A 16597-nucleotide genomic window follows, 5' to 3' on the forward strand; every position below is an offset into this window, starting at 1 on the left:
AGATAAGAAAGCTATGGTACATATACTCAGCCATTAAAAAGAACGAATTTGAATCACTTCTAAAGAGGTGGATGAAACTGGAGCCTATTATACAGAGTGGAATAAGTCAGAAAGAAAAACACCAATACAGTATACTAACGCATATATATGGAATTTAGAAAGATGGTGCCGATGACCCTATATGCGAGACAGCAAAAGAGACACAGATGTATAGAACAGTCTTTTGGACTCCGTGGGAGAAAGCAAGGATGGGATGATTTGAGAGAATAGCATTGAAACATGTATATTTAGCATATGTGAAGTAGATCGCCAGTCCAGGTTCAGTGCCTGAGACAGGGTCCTCAGAGCTGGTGCACTGGGATGACCCTGAGGGATGGATGGGGTGGGAGGTGGGAGGGGAGTTCAGGATGGGGGACACATGTACACCCATAGCTGAGTCATGTCCATGTATGGCAAAAACCACTACAATATTGTAAAATAATTAGCCTCCAATTAAAATAAATTAATTTAAAAAAAATTTTTTAAATGTTGATTTCTTACCATTGAAATAAAGATCAAATCTGACCAGCAGTTGTTAAAAAAAAAAAAAAGAAGAAGATGTGGTACCTATAAACAACAGAAAAGGAACAAAACTGTGCCACTTGTGAGAGACATGGAAGGCCTAGGGACAGTCATAAGGAGTGAAGTAAGGCAGAAAGAGAAAAACAAATATCATATAGGGACACATAAATGTGGAACCAACAAAGATGGTTTGGTATAGATGATCTTCTTTGCAAAGCTGAAACAGAGACACAGACATAGAAAATAAAGATATATATATAAGAAGGAGGGAGTGGGATGAAGGAGATTTAGATTCACATATATACATTATTGACTATGTATAAAATGGATAACTAATGAGAACCTACTGTATAGCACAGGGAACTCTACTCAGTGCTCTTTGGTGACCTAAATGGGAAGAAAATCCAAAATAAAATGGGTACCTGATTCACTTTGCTGTACAGCAGAAACACAACACTGTAGAGCAACTATAATCCAACAGAGTAAAAAAAAAAAAAAAGGGAGAGGGAGTCGGCCGGGCCTGACGCAGAGTTCCACCCTGGCTTCCCGGGATGTCGGTGGCTTTCGTACCGGACTGGCTGAGAGGGAAGGCAGAAGTCAATCAGGAGACCATCCAGCGGCTCCTGGAGGAGAATGACCAGCTGATCCGCTGTATCGTGGAATATCAGAACAAAGGCCGAGCGAATGAGTGCGTCCAGTACCAGCATGTGTTACACAGAAATCTCATTTATTTGGCTACTATCGCAGATGCCAACCCAACCAGTGCTTCAAAACCAATGGAATAGTCTTCCATTTGGCTGTTGTGAGGAGTAATTGAATGTGATCTATTTCCTATGAAACGGATTTTTGCCAACTCAGCTGCTTAGAATGTGAATGGAACCTCTGTGGCTCTTTTAAAAATGTGAAAATGTGAAGAAAGCTACTAACTTAACCATATTCTCTAAATATTTAATAATTAAGTGGATTCCCTCAATTAAGTTGACTCCAAGTGTCCTCCATCCTGAAATAAGTGTGTTTGGATAACAGAGATACAATGGGCATCTTCAAGTCAACCTTTTTAGTTTCAACCTGAAGAGGAAACTGAGCAAGTATTGGGCGATCAGCAGGAATTGGTGAGACTTTCCACCGAGACACAGCCAAATGGACGTGTAACTGTTTCTCCCTCCTACCAGTTTGTGCTTGTGGACCTCTGACTGCTCTTTTCATGTTGCTTTGAAATAAAGCTTGCCTTTCCACAGGAAAAAAAAAAAGAACACCCTCTCCTGGCACTGCACACTGCTAAGGATTTCTCTTGGTGCCCAGGAGGCTGGCTAATATCTCATCCAGGAAACCCCACTTGGCTTTGGTGGTACACCCAATCTAGGATATGCCAGAGGATTGCCTTTTTATCTTTCAAGGAGCTCTTTGAGTGTCCTTCGTTTTGGCCCATGTCCCTCAGGACCCTCCAGCCAGAGCCATCCTTGAGACAAGTAGGGCAGAAAGCAACACAAGCAGCAGCACTGACCGCCTGGTGTACTAAGGCCAGCATCCCCGCTGACCTACTCCACGCCCACAACTGTGGGCTCACACACTGCAGCTTCTGCTCCCTGGGAGTCCTGTCAGTCAGCTCTGGGCAGGAGACAGGACTCCTACCAGTAATTTCAGCCTCTACTTATAGAAGGTCTTTTCACTGTGTCCCATGTTATCTCTTACACACTCTTCCATATTTTATTACCCTTTATGTCTCGGTTTTATCAAGTTATTGTTCTTTGAGCTAAATTAAAACTTACTAATTTTATCAACAGCTGTCATTTCTGCTTTTGAATGTATCATTTGAATATTTTAGTCCAAGAAAATCCATTGCGAATGTATTAAATCTCTCTATATAAGGGATGTGTGCGTGCTCAGTTGTGTCTGACTCTTTGCGACCCTATGGACTTGTAGCCCACCAGGTTCCTCTATCCATGGGATCCTCAAGATAGGATAGTGATAGAGAAATAGACAGATCTCCTCAGACAATCATCCATGCTCTCCCTCCCCTGGTACAGTTTGAGATTTCCACCTTGCACCACATCAATCCCTCCTGCAGGCCTTCCTCTAGTATTTCCTATAGTGCAGGTATGATGGTGATGAATCCTTTAAGCTTTTGCATATGTGAAAAAGTGTTTCTTTTTCCTTTATTTTTTAAAAATAGTTTCATCAGGTGGAGAATTGGAGATTCACTGTATTTTTTCTTTTAATACTTTCAATACTTGGTAAATTGCATTGTTTCCTAAGAGAAGTGTGCTGCTGTTCTTCTCTCTGTCCTCTGGCTGCTTTGAAGATTTCCATTTTATCACCACACTTAAGAAATCTGATTACAATGAGCTAAGTGCAATTTTTTTCATTTTTCTTATGCTTAAAGTTAACTAAGTTGTATAGATCTATAGCTTTATATTTCTCATCAAATATGGGAAGATTTTGGCCCTTACTCCCTAAGAGATTCCAATTATTCATGTATTACCCCTCCCCCAGGTTGTCTCACAGCTCACTGATCCTCTTATCGTTACTTAATTTTTTCTGGTTTTTATTTTGGATAGTTTCTGTCACTGTCTATTTCAAACTTATTAATATTTTCTCCTATGGTGTCTAACCCATTGTTCATTCCATCTAGTGGAATATATTTTTTAACCTATTCAAGTCTTTTTTAAAATATATCTATGCTTCAAGTTTACATGTCCAAGTGGTCCTCTCACTTCTTAAACATCTGGAATACAATTTTAATAAGTTTTAATATTTTGTCTACCAACTGTATCATGTTTGTGTTTTCTGGGTTTGTTTATATTGAGTTCTTCAATTATTTACATTGATTCTATTCTTCAATTCTCCAATTGTTTGTATTGATGTCTTTGTTCCTATGACATATACACAATGGAGTATTACTCAGCAATTAAAAAGAATACATTTGAATCAGTTCTAATGAGGTGCTTTTATATTGATTATTTTTTATCACAGTTCATATTTTTCTGCTGCTTTGCATGCTGCTAGCTAGTTTTTTGATGCCATATAATTGTAAAATTTAAAATTTAGGTACTAGGTACCTCTGTAGTACTATAGATATTCCTGAGCTTTTATCTTTTACTTTGAAATAGGTTGATCCATTTGAAGCTTCTTTTAAGCCTTGTTTAGCTGGTACATAAGCATCCACATGAAAAGGCAAATTATATACCACTGTTAAGATCCCTTCCTGAATCAAATACTTGACCCCCCATGAATAACCTAGGTATTTCTCTAAGACTGTTAGAAATACAAACTATTTTCAGACCTGTACAATTTCTCAGTATTGTTTCTTCTGCTCCTTTCAGATTATTTCCTCACTTTGGGCAGTTTTCTCACATACACACAGTGAGCAATATGCAGTGAAGACTTGGGGACTTCTTGCAGAAACCTGGAATTGTTTTTCTGTGCAACTCTCTCCCCTTCAGTATTCTGCTCTGCAGATGTGACCACACTGGCCACCGTGGACTGAAGTTCAATTTCTGAATATCATTCTTTCCTATATTTTGTCCAGTTTTAGTTGTTCCAGGTGGAAGTATAAATCCATTTCCTGCCCAGAACCACTAATATTTTTATTTTGTTTTGTCTGAATGCCTTAGCATATTTCATTGACTACAAATTCAGAAGGGCATTGTTTTATTATAAATTCTCCACTGGAGTAAATAAAGAACATTGTGGAATCTGGATTAAAAGAATATGTATGGGGCTAGGTGGAGAGGGGATGGATAAAAGACAGACAGACTAGATAGACAGATAGATAGGTGAGATACTTTCTCAATGGAGACTATTTCTTTAATGATTAAAATTTCTTTCCCATATAGATTAGGTCTGATAGTGTTAGAAAATCAATAAGCAAAAAACTTGGTAAACATATAGCACATTAGGAGAGAAATCAGGGAAAGCAGATCAACAATGCAGAGGGCAAGTGGAGTGGTACACTGTTATAATTTAAACAGAATGACCAAAGACGTCAATGAAATAACATTTGAGTGATGTCCTGAAAAAGGCGTATGTGGTGCATTTTGCCATGCAGTAACATTTCAATTTTTATGCAGTCAAAATTATCAATCGGGTTTCATTTCATCTTTAGAAAGGTCTTCTCTACTCTGAAATTTAAAAAAAAATTTAAAAGTCTTCCATAACATTTTCTAAGAATTTGATGACTTTTTCTATCCCAGTCTTCAAAAGTGAAATTAATTTTTGAGAAAGCTATGGAGACACAGATACAATAGTTTTATTTCCCCAAATATTCAATTAGTTTATTCAGCACCAAAATTTCATGTATGAAACAATGCAAATTTCCCGCTTGGCAAGTTATCTTTTTCATAAAATCCATGATGACTTAGATCTATTTCTGGTTTTCCTTTAATAGCTCATTTATCTGCCCATGATATGAGTGTGCATGTTTAGGCATCTCCTCAGCTTACTACTAATTACTTAACATTTTTTTCACAAATATGCTTGCTGATTTTTCCAAATATAACACAATAAATGGACTATAAATAAACAATATGATTGTAGTCTTTAATGTTCCTTTTAATTTTTATTTATTATTTGGCTGTGCTGAGTATTAGTTGGGGCGTGGGGGATCTTTGATTTTTGCTGCCACATGTGCGGTCCAGTTCCCTGATCAGGGATCCAACCTGGGCCCCCGGATTGGGAGCTCAGAGTCCCAGCCACTGAACCACCAGGGAAGCGTAATCTTTAAGTTCCAAATCTTTAACTTATCAGAATACATTTGAAATTCCTCCACGTTGTTGCATGTGGCAACAAGTTCTTTTTTAAATATATATATGTACACACAGAGATACTCATGTGTGCGCTCTGCCTAGTCGCTCAGTCATGTCCAACTCTGTGTGACCCTGTGGACTATTGCCCACCAGGCTCCTCTGTCCATGGGATTCTCCAGGCAAGATTACTGCAGTGGGTTGCCATGCCCTCCTCCAGGGGAATCTTCCCAACCCAGGGATCAAACTTAGGTCTCCCACACTGCAGGCAGAATCTTTTCTGTCTGAGTTACCAGGTCACAGCAAGTTTATTTGTAACACCTCAAACTTGAAAAGCAACTGCTGTAGCCCTAACTCTGTAGGTAGATAAACAAATTAGCATATATCAATTCAGTGAAGCATTACTTATCAATAAAGAGAATAAACTATTGATACATGCAACAATATGGCATTTGCAAGGGGTTTTTTCCTGCTTCTTCCTTTTAATTGATGAGTAGATTCAAATGTAGGAATGTGGCATGCTTTGTTTATCTATTCACTAGCTGAAGGACACTTAGATAATTTCCAGTTTTTATAAACTGAATAAAGTTGCAATAAATAGCAGTGGGCAAGTTTTTATGTGAACACAAATTTTCATTCCTATCGAGTGTAAACCTAGGAAGGAGATTTTTGGATAATATGATAATGGTTGCTGCTGCTGCTGCTGCTAAGTCACTTCAGTCGTGTCCGACTCTGTGTGACCCCACAGACGGAAGCCCACCAGGCTCCCCTGTCCCTGGGATTCTCCAGGCAAGAACACTGGAGTGGGTTGATAATGGTTAAGATCCATTTTATAAGAATAAAATATCTTTCAAAAAATGCTCTTGTTATTTTCATTGTTCAGTTCAGGTCAGTCGCTCAGTTGTGTCTGACTCTTTGTGATCCCATGAACCACAGCACACCAGGCCTCCCTGTCCATCACCAACACCCCGAGACCACACAAACCCATGTCCATTGAGTCAGTGATGCCTTCCAACCATCTCATCCTCTGTCATCCTGTTCTTCTCCTGTCCTCAATCTTTCCCAGCATCAGGGTCTTTTCAAATGAGTCAGTACTTTGCATCAGGTGGCCAAAGTATTGGAGTTTCAGCTTCAACATCAGTCCTTCCAATGAACACCCAGGACTGATCTCCTTTAGGATGGACTGGTTGGATCTCCTTGCAGTCCAAGGGACTCACAAGAGTCTTCTGCAACACCACAGTTCAAAAGCATCAATTCTTCTGTGCTCAACTTTCTTTATAGTCCAACTCTCAAATCCATACATGACCACTGGAAAAACCATAGCCTTGACTAGACGGACCTTTGTTGGCAAAATAATGTCTCTGCTTTTTAATATGCTGTTTAGGTTGGTCATAGCTTTCCTTTCAAGGAGTAAGCGTCTTTTAATTTCATGGCTGCAGTCACCATCTGCAGTGATTTTGGAGCAGAAATAAAGTCAGCCACTGTTTCCCCACCTACTTGCCATGTAGTGATGGGACTGGATGCCATGATCTTAGTTTTCTGAACGTTGAGCTTCAAGCCAACCTTTTCACTCTCCTCTTTCACTTTCATCAAGAGGCTCTTTAGTTCTTCTTCGCTTTCTGCCATAAGGGTGGTGTCATCTGCATATCTGAGGTTATTGATATTTCTCCCAGCAAACTTGATTCCAACTTGTGGTTCCTCCAGCCCAGCGTTCCTCATGATGTACTCTGCATATAAGTTAAATAAACAGGGTGACAATATATAGCCTTGACGTACTCCTTTTCCTATTTGGAAGCAGTCTGTTGTTCCATGTCCATTTCTAACAGTTGCTTCCTGACCTGCATACAGGTTTCTCAAGAGGCAAGTCAGGTGGTCTGGCATTCCCATCTCTTTCAGAATTTTCCACAGTTTACTGTGATGCACACAGTCAAAGGCTTTGGCATAGTCAGAGTACCTGATGAACTATGGACGGAGGTTTGTGACATTGTACAGGAGGCAGGGATCAAGACCATCCCCAAGAAAAAGAAATGCAAAAAAGCAAAATGATTGTCTGAGGAGGCCTTACAAATAGCTGTGAAAAGAAGGGAAGTGAAAAGCAAAGGAGAAAAGGAAAGATATACCCATTTGAATGCAAAGTTCCAAAGAATAGCAAGGAGAGATAAGAAAGCCTTCCTCAGCGATCAGTGCAAAGAAATAGAGGAAAACAATAGAATGGGAAAGACTAGAGATCTCTTCAAGAAAACTTTCATTGAGATTACATTAAACTAACTGCTAATTGTAAGGGGAAATTATATTTTTATTCAGTTGAAAATTTCCCTTGAAGAGTCTATTGATTTATTTAAATTTTGTGGGTATTTGTCCCTCAAGAAAACTTTAGAGATTTTTTTAAAAAGTATTCATTAATTTAACAACTGTTTCAGTTCAGTTCAGTTGCTAAGTCATGTCCGGCTCTTTGCGACCCCATGAATCACAGCATGCCAGGCCTCCCTGTCCATCACCAACTCCCGGAGTTCACTCAAACTCATGTCCATTGAGTCGGTGATGCCATCCAGCCATCTCATCCTCTGTCGTCCCCTTCTCCTCCCGCCCTCAATCCCTCCCAGCATCAGAGTCTTTTCCATTGAGTCAGCTCTTCGCATGAGGTGGCCAAAGTATTGGAGTTTCAGCTTTAGCATCAGTCCTTCCAATGAACACCCAGAGTGAGGGTTAATTCTGTGCTTTGTAATATTTTAGTAATGGGCTTGAAGATTTAAATTTGAAACTTATAAAGTAAAGATGAAGCTACATGTTATCACTGAGAAAGTGAGTATATACAACAAAGAGAAGAGATGCAAAGAGTTGATCCTTGCTGTAGGATACAGCCTTGAGGACCTGAGGATTTTCCAGTAAAGCAGGAGAAAAATAAGAAACTTGGCTGTCATTGGCAACATCATTTTTTTTTATTTTTCTTTTTTTTCTTTTTTTATCTTTTTTTAAATTTTAATTGGAGGCTAATTACTTTACATTATTGTATTGGTTTTGCCATATACTGACATGAATCTGCCCCAGGTGTACATGTGTTCCCCATCTTGAACCCCCCTCCCACTTCTCTCCCCATCCCACCCCTCTGGTTCATCCCAGTACACCAGCCCTGAGCATCCTGTATCATGCATCGAACCTGGACTGGCGATTCATTTCACATATGATAATATACATGTTTCAATGCCATTCTCCCAAATCATCCCACCCTCTCCCTCTCCCACAGAGTCCAGAAGACTGTTGTATACATCTGTGTCAACCACTTGTAAAAGAATGAAACTAGAACACTCCCTAACACCATACACAAAAATAAACTCAAAATGGATTAAAGATCTAAATGTAAGACCAGAAACTATAAAACTCCTAGAGGAGAACAGACGCAAGACACTGTCTGACATAAATCACAGCAGGATCCTCCATGACCCACCTCCCAGAATATTGGAAATAAAAGCAAAAATAAACAAATGGGACCTAATTAAAATTAAAAGCTTCTTCACAGCAAAGGAAACTATAAGCAAGGTGAAAAGACAGCCTTCAGAATGGGAGAAAATAATAGCAAATGAAGCAACTGACAAAGAATTAATCTCAAAAATATACAGGCAACATCATTTTTTAAAAAAAATCCATTCCTTCATCAAAAATCAAAAACCTGTTATTCTCTTGCAGTGACCATGTATTCCTCTACTAAAACTGGAGTATTGATGGAGACTAATACTTCTGTTGTAGTACCTGAAGAGAACAATCCTCCATATAGTTCTTATTCATCTCAATGTTTTCTGGTTGAGCTCAAAAGTTTAGTTTTCAGGGTAAACATTAAGATAATCTTCATTAGAACAAAGGTTAATTTAGACGGATCTGGGAATATTTGACATTTCTACAGGTCAGTTCATCTCATAACAAGAATACGATTTAGCTATTAATCTGTTCAATTTTTACTGTGCACTTCTCAACAAAATTTTAGACCTCTTTAGTATGACCTGAACACTTAATACTAACTCTAGTAGAGCATACGTAACTTGGCACACATACAAAAATCAAGGTGTAGAAAGAGTGAATCAGTGAATTTAAAGGCCTAAATTCAGGTAGCAGGTTAAAGAAGAGCCAGGACTCAAGGCCCTTACCACTTAGCCCCAAGTCCCAAGTTTATCTCCCAGTATGTGAGTTTTGGTCAGAATTTGTCAATAAGGAGTTCATGATCTGAGCCACAGTCAGCTCCCAGTCTTGTTTTTGCTGACTGTATATAGCTTCTCCATCTTTGGCTGCAAAGAATATAATCAGTCTGATTTCGGTGTTGACCATCTGGTGATGTCTATGTGTAGAGTCTTCTCTTATGTTGTTGGAAGAGGGTGTTTGCTATGACCAGTGCGTTCTCTTGGCAGAACTCTATGAGTCTTTGCCCTGCTTCATTCTGTACTCCAAGTCCAAATTTGCCTGTTACTCCAGGTATCTCTTGACTTCCTACTTTTGCATTCCAGTCCCCTATAATGAAAAGGACATCTTTTTTGGGTGTTAGTTCTAGAAGGTCTTGTAGGTCTTCACAGAACCATTCAACTTCAGCTTCTTCAGTGTTACTGGTCGGGGCATAGACTTGGATTACCATGATATTGAATGGTTTGCCTTGGAAACGAACAGAGATCATCCTGTCGTTTTTGAGATTGCATCCAAGTACTGCATTTCAGACTCTTTGTTGACTATGGTGGCTATTCCATTTCTTCTAAGGGATTCTTGCCCACAGTACTAGGCAAGTAGTGGTCATATGAGTTAAATTCACCCATTCCAGTCCATCTTAGTTCACTGATTCCTAGAATGTCTACATTCACTCTTGCCATCTCCTGTTTGACCACTTCCAATTTGCCTTGATTCATGAACCTAACATTCCAGGTTCCTATGCAATATTGCTCTTTACATCATCGAAACTTGCTTCTATCACCAGTACCATCCACAACTGGGTGTTGTTTTTGCTTTGGCTCCATCCCTTCATTCTTTCTAGAGTTATTTCTCCACTAATCTCCAGTAGCATACTGGGCACCTACCGACCTGGTGAGTTCATCTTTCAGTGTCCTATTTTTTTTCCTTTACATACTGTTCATGGGGTTCTCAAGGAAAGAGTACTGAAGTGGTTTGTCATTCCCTTCTCCAGTGGACAACATTCTCTCAGACCTCTCACCATGACCCGACCTCCTTATTGCCAAATTCAGACTTAAATTGAAGAAAGTGGGGGAAACCATTAGACCATTCAGGTATGACCTAAATCAAATCCCTTACAATTATACAGTGGAAGTGACAAATACATGTAAGGGACTAGATCTGATAGAGTGTCTGATGAACTATGGACGGAGGTTCATGACATTGTACAGGAGACAGAAATCAAGACCATCCACAAGAAAAAGAAATGCAAAAAAGCAAAATGACTGTCTGAGGAGGCTTAACAAACAGCTGTGTAAAGAAGGGAAGTGAAAAGGAAAGGAAAAAAGGAAAGATAAACCCATTTGAATGCAGAGTTCCAAAGAATAGCAAGGAGAGATAAGGAAGCCTTCCTCAGCAATCAATGCAAATAAATAGAGGAAAACAACAGAATGGGAAAGAATAGAGATCTCTTCAAGAAAATTAGAGATACCAAGGGAACATTTCATGCAAAGATGGGCTCGATAAAGGACAGAAATGGTATGGACCTAACAGAAGCAGAAGATATTAAGAAGAGGTGGCAAGAATACACAGAAGAACTGTACAAAAAAAGATCTTCATGACCCAGATAGTCACGATGGTGTGATCACTCATCTAGAGCCAGACATCCTGGAATGTGAAGTCAAGTGGGCCTCACTACGAACAAAGCTAGTGGAGGTGATGGATTTCCAGTTGAGCTATTTCAAATCTTGAAAGATGATGCTGTGAAAGTGCTGTACTCAATATGCTAGCAAATTTGGAAAACTCAGCAGTGGCCACAGGACTGGAAAAGGTCAGTTTTCATTCCAATCCCAAAGAAAGGCAATGCCAAAGAATGCTCAAACTACCACACAGTTGCACTCATCACACATGCTATTAAAGTCATGCTCAAAATTCTCCAAGCCAGGCTTCAGCAATATGTGAACTGTGAACTTCCAGACATTCAAGCTGGTTTTAGAAAAGGCAGAGGCACCAGAGATCAAATTGCCAACATTTGCTGGATCATCAAAAAAGCAAGAGGGTTCCAGAAAAACATCTATTTCTGCTTCATTGACTATGCCAAAGCCTTTGATTGTGTGGAACACAATAAACTGTGGAAAATTCTGAAAGAGATGAGAATGCCAGACCACCTGACCTGCCTCTTGAGAAACCTGTATGCAGTTCAGGAAGCAACTGCTAGAAATGAACATGGAACAACAGACTGATTCCAAATAGGAAAAGGAGTACGTCAAGGCTATATATTGTCACCCTGTTTATTTAACTTATATGCAGAGTACATCATGAGGAACGCTGGGCTGGAAGAAGCACCAGCTGGAATCAAGATTGCTGGGAGAAATATCAATAACCTCAGATATGCAGATGACACCACCCTTATGGCAGAAAGCGAAGAACTAAAGAGCCTCTTGATGAAAGTGAAAGAGGAGAGTGAAAAAGTTGGTTTAAACTAAGATCATGGCATTCAGAAAACTAAGATCATGGCATCCAGTCCCATCACTTCAAGGCAAATAGATGGGGAAACAGTGACTGACTTTATTTTTCTGGGCTCCAAAATCACTGCAGCTGGTGACTGCAGCCATGAAATTAAAAGATGCTTACTCCTTGGAAGGGAAGTTATGACCCACCTAGACAGCATATTAAAAAGCAGAGACATTACTTTGCCAACAAAGGTCCATCTAGTCAAGGCTATGGTTTTTCCCGTGGTCATGTATGGATGTGAGAGTTGGACTATAAACAAAGGTGAGCACCAAAGAATTGATGCTTTTGAACTGTGGTGTTGCAGAAGACTCTTGAGAGTCCCTTGGACTGCAAGGAGATCCAACCAGTCCATCCTAAAGGAGATCAATCCTGGGTGTTCATTGGAAGGACTGATGTTGAAGCTGAAACTCCAATACTTTGGCCAACTGATGTGAAGAACTGACTCATTTGAAAAGACCCTGATGCTGGGAAAGATGGAGGGTAGGAGTAGAAAGGGAAGACAGAGGATGAGATGGTTGGATGGCATCACCGACTCAATGGACATGGGTTTGGGTGGACTCGGGGGAGTTGATAATAGACAGGGTGGCCTGGTGTGCTGCTGTTCATGGGATCACAAAGAGTCGGACGCCACTGAGCAACTGAACTAAACTGAACTGGACTGATGTGACCTTATGCCTACCTGGCCAGAAGGTTGAGACATTTTACCAGTTTTGCCACTCTTTTTGTGGGCCACGCTGACAATAGTCTGACAATACCCTAGACCCTGGGAAACAGGGATAAAACCTAGTCCTATCCTTCCAAAGGTAGTGTCATCTGCATATCTGAGGTTATTGATATTTCTCCCAGCAATCTTGATTCCAGCTTGTGCTTCTTCCAGCCCAGCGTTCTTCATGATGTACTCTGCATATAAGTTAAATAAGCAAGGCGACAATATACAGCCTTGACGTACTCCTTTTCCTATTTGGAACCAGTCTGTTGTTCCATGTACAGTTCTGACTGTTAGTGGACATGAATTTGAGTGAACTCCGGGAGTTGGTGATGGACAGGGAGGCCTGGCATGCTGTGATTCATGGGGTCGCGGAGAGTTGGACACGACTGAGCGACTGAACTGAACTGAACTGATCCTTCCAAGTCTCCTATGGTAATGAGAAATACCCATTTCATAATTTCAGAAGTAGGCTGGAGGTTTCAGGACACGTGCTGTGGGGCAATCCTGCAATTTACACTTCACAGCATGAGGTGTTTCCATAGAAACAACATTCCCACTGGGGTAACTTCTATCCTTCCTCCCTTCCTCCTGGTCCAAGACTTAATGGGGATACTGGTCCCTGTGGAAGAACCCAAAGACAGCAGAGGTACTTAATGTCCCTAAGAAAAGGTCTGCTCTTCAAGTCACCTACCTAAGAAGCAGAAAATGGCGAATGCCACTGGGACAAAGAGGGGACCTCTGATGAGCCTGCTCAGGTCATCTCCTGAGTCTCCTGTCAATAACCAGAGGGACATTTAAAGGACTGGAGGCTCTGCCACTTGCTAAAGGACAAAGTGGGAGATAAGCAATCTGTGGCCAAAAAAAAATAATAATTTTATCCTTTCAAGATAATGAAGTTGGGGGTTACATATCTGCTATTTTGCTTAATTTTCACACACAATCCATGTTCAGCAGATGACAAAAATGACTTGAGAAATTTACAACAAACTTGCCCATGCTCCTACAGCTTGCCAGTGACAGGGCCTAGGTTTACTCTTGTGCTATTTGACCCCAGTCCCCATGATCTCAAAGACAACATGGGCCATTTCTCCCCGCCATCATCCAAGGCCTCCTGCCTCACATCCTCCCCGCAGCACACAGACACTGGTCACACTGAGCAATGCTGCAGTTATTTTATTAGAGTCAACCTGACAAAGCTGACATCAGGGCGTACAGGTGTTTAGATTCCAACTTCAGCTGAGAAGGAAAAAGGGCGGGAAGATCAAGGGCAGATGAGGCATCACTGGCAAAGGCTATGTGCACAAAGAGCGCACTGGGCGTGGCTCATAAAATGGAATTCACCACCGAGGAGACCGAGGAGACCGAGTGCTCGATGCAGTCCTTACTCAAGGTGATGGAACTCTGGAAGGGAGTAGGAGAAGGGACAGGACCTGAGCCCACAGCCAGGCTATCCTGCCTCCCCAGGATCACGTCACCCCTCACCCTCAGGGATTCAGCCCCATCCCCAGCAAGAACCTCTGCCCACAGACCCACCATTGAAGGGGGGCTGCCATCGGGCACCAGGGGGAGGATGGCTCCCTAACAGCCCAGGCACAGGTGTCAGGATGGAGACAGAGTCACCAGCCACACCAGGGAAGGGAGGAGATGATAAGAGTCAGCAGGGCACAGTCGAGGTTGGTCCTGATGGAGGAGCAAAATGCTGGTGTCTAGGTTTGGGTCACCTATTCTGCACCTGAGCCTCTTCTGTCAGGTGTGCTGGGTGGATGAAATGTACATGCAGGTGTTGTAAACAACCCCATGTGTCCTGTGACCTCCTATTAGTGCATGAAACTTTGGTTCTTTAAAACCTCTCATTTTGAACAATTAAAAATTTGAGAAAAATATGCTGAGACAGACTATTCACACAATCTCCAATACTGTATGACAAGAACAAGAAAGAAGAGAAAGGCCATTAGGAGATACATTGCTAGCCCAAGTGAGCATCCACGGGTACCTAGAAGACTCCTTAGGAGTCTCAGTCACCAAAACACCACAGTGGAAAATCAGGCTTGTAGACACTGAGACCATGTCCGTGGAAATGGGGGTCTGAGCCAGTGCAATGGCCAATAGAGTGAGCACAAGATGAAGTGAATTGGCGATAAGTCATAAACCTTACAAACCCAGAGAATCTCATCCTGGAAAGAGACTCTTGAGGCAGGGGCTCCTTTTCAATATTCCTTAAATAGAGCTGACATGATTCCTACACATGTGTATATTAAATGGTTGGTTTCCTGCCAAAGATTAAAATTCTAGTCCTCCAATGCTAGCATGTCTCACACTAGAAAAAAAAAAAAAATCACATGAGTCAACACACTTGGCATATTACATTGACATCAGTCCCTTACTCGGTATGAGTTAATTAGCATGATATGAACAGGTTTGGTCATGGGATGCTGGATGTGCAGGTGGATTGTGCTTGCATATTATAGGTGATGCACGCTGGAGCAAAGGTTTTATTGTGCTTCTTTGTTCATAGCTCTTCTCTGTCGCATATCCCATGACAGCATGATCTATTACTGTGTGGCACGTTACACTATGCTGCATGTGAATTCTCAGGGTGGGAGTTAAGGAGGGGTAAATTACCATGAGTAGCATATCCAAAAACTTGACTTCAAATCCCGCCTCATTGAAGCAATCCTGGATTTTTCCTAGAGCTGCTTTTTCCTCATCAGTAGCATTGAACTGATCAAGCATCACATTCAACAATTCTTTGTTTCCAAGACTCAACACACCAAACACTGTATAAAAAGCAGGGCAGGCTTCCGCTGAAGGCACAACAGAAAACACCTCATCAACAGAATCACCATGTCAGAAGGTTCCTGTTTTCCCACCACTTGATAGGAACTCACACATCCAAAACTTCCAGATTCACCTCCCCCAGAGACCTGCCCTCTCCCTAGACTGCTTACATCCCAGACAGAAAACCTTCTCTATGAGGCATTCCCAGCATTGGGAGCAGCAAGAGGGGATGGGCCTGGAGACCCCTCTACCCTTGACCACCGCCCTAAAGAACATCAGCCTGCTTCTCTTTCTCTACTAAGCACCACTAACTTGAAGGAACTATCCCCAAGGGTGTGCACAGGTAATGGCCCTTCCTGCTCCACACCATCCCCTCTACAAAGAATGAAAGCCTAAGGCAGTCTGTGCAGGACTCCTGGGCACTGATCAGACAGCTGCCCTCTGAATCTGACCCTAGAAGCGGCTTGGACAGGACTGGGGAAGATGCAGTGAGACGGCATCAGGCAAGGATTAGAAGGGCCCCTCGGTTCCTCCTTCCTACCCTCACTCGTCTCAAAGATCAGCTCTCTGGTCACCATCAAGGCCAACACAAGCAGCGCTCCCTTCATCATGGCGACGGCTGGAGTGCTCTGCTCAGGGCAGGGTATCTATCACTTTATAAACCACTAGCTCCCCAAGCCCAACCCACATCCCTCCCAGGAGGACCAAAGGCCTGTGGCCAGGCACCTGGCACAGGTGGCTCCCTTGGGCCTTAGGGAGTTTACTGTGGGAAGCCTTTCCTACTCTGAGAGCAGAGCTCCTAGAGAAAATGTGGAAGTATCTTTGCCAAAGATCAAGTAGAGTTGACATTTCTAAGTGATTCCATTTGCAGCCAAGTGCTCTGTTGTCCCAGCCCCAACCATCACCTGTTTTCCTGGCAACCCCAACCTATCCTGGCTCTGAGGTCAGCACTCTCCCAAACTGAGCAGATAGAATCACAGGAGAGCCAAGGACAGATCTACACTACTCTCAGGAAGAAAAAAGGTCATTGAGAATACTTCTTTTTCCCCCCAAGTTTAAGTTCTGGAGATAAGAATGTGGAGCTGGGCCTTACTGAAGCCCCCAAATATCTAAATGGCTGAGGACTGGTGGACAGCAGCCTTGGGCTCCA

General features: G+C 41.7%; 2 protein-coding genes across 2 annotated transcripts; one reads left to right on the top strand and one right to left on the bottom strand.

The window, feature by feature from the left end:
* The first annotated feature begins 1068 nt into the window (after nucleotides 1-1068).
* Nucleotides 1069-1793, top strand: LOC148774369 (SS18-like protein 2). Its single transcript, XM_088830194.1, has one exon. The coding sequence runs from the start codon at nucleotides 1113-1115 to the stop codon at nucleotides 1344-1346; it is 234 nt and encodes a 77-aa protein (XP_088686320.1). The 5' UTR covers nucleotides 1069-1112; the 3' UTR covers nucleotides 1347-1793.
* A 12043-nt stretch (nucleotides 1794-13836) lies between these two features.
* On the bottom strand, nucleotides 13837-16066 carry LOC129546887 (androgen-binding protein homolog). Its single transcript, XM_055412289.2, has 3 exons — nucleotides 15989-16066; nucleotides 15292-15473; nucleotides 13837-14070 (listed from the first exon to the last, which is right to left on the bottom strand). The coding sequence occupies exons 1-3, from the start codon at nucleotides 16056-16058 to the stop codon at nucleotides 13993-13995; spliced, it is 330 nt and encodes a 109-aa protein (XP_055268264.1). The 5' UTR covers nucleotides 16059-16066; the 3' UTR covers nucleotides 13837-13992.
* Between the last annotated feature and the right edge of the window lie 531 nt (nucleotides 16067-16597).

This window comes from Moschus berezovskii, chromosome 22 (assembly GCF_049115385.1).
Source record: "Moschus berezovskii isolate FMDL1 chromosome 22, NW_MosBer_1.0, whole genome shotgun sequence".
In the NCBI taxonomy this organism is placed as follows: Eukaryota; Metazoa; Chordata; class Mammalia; order Artiodactyla; family Moschidae; genus Moschus; species Moschus berezovskii.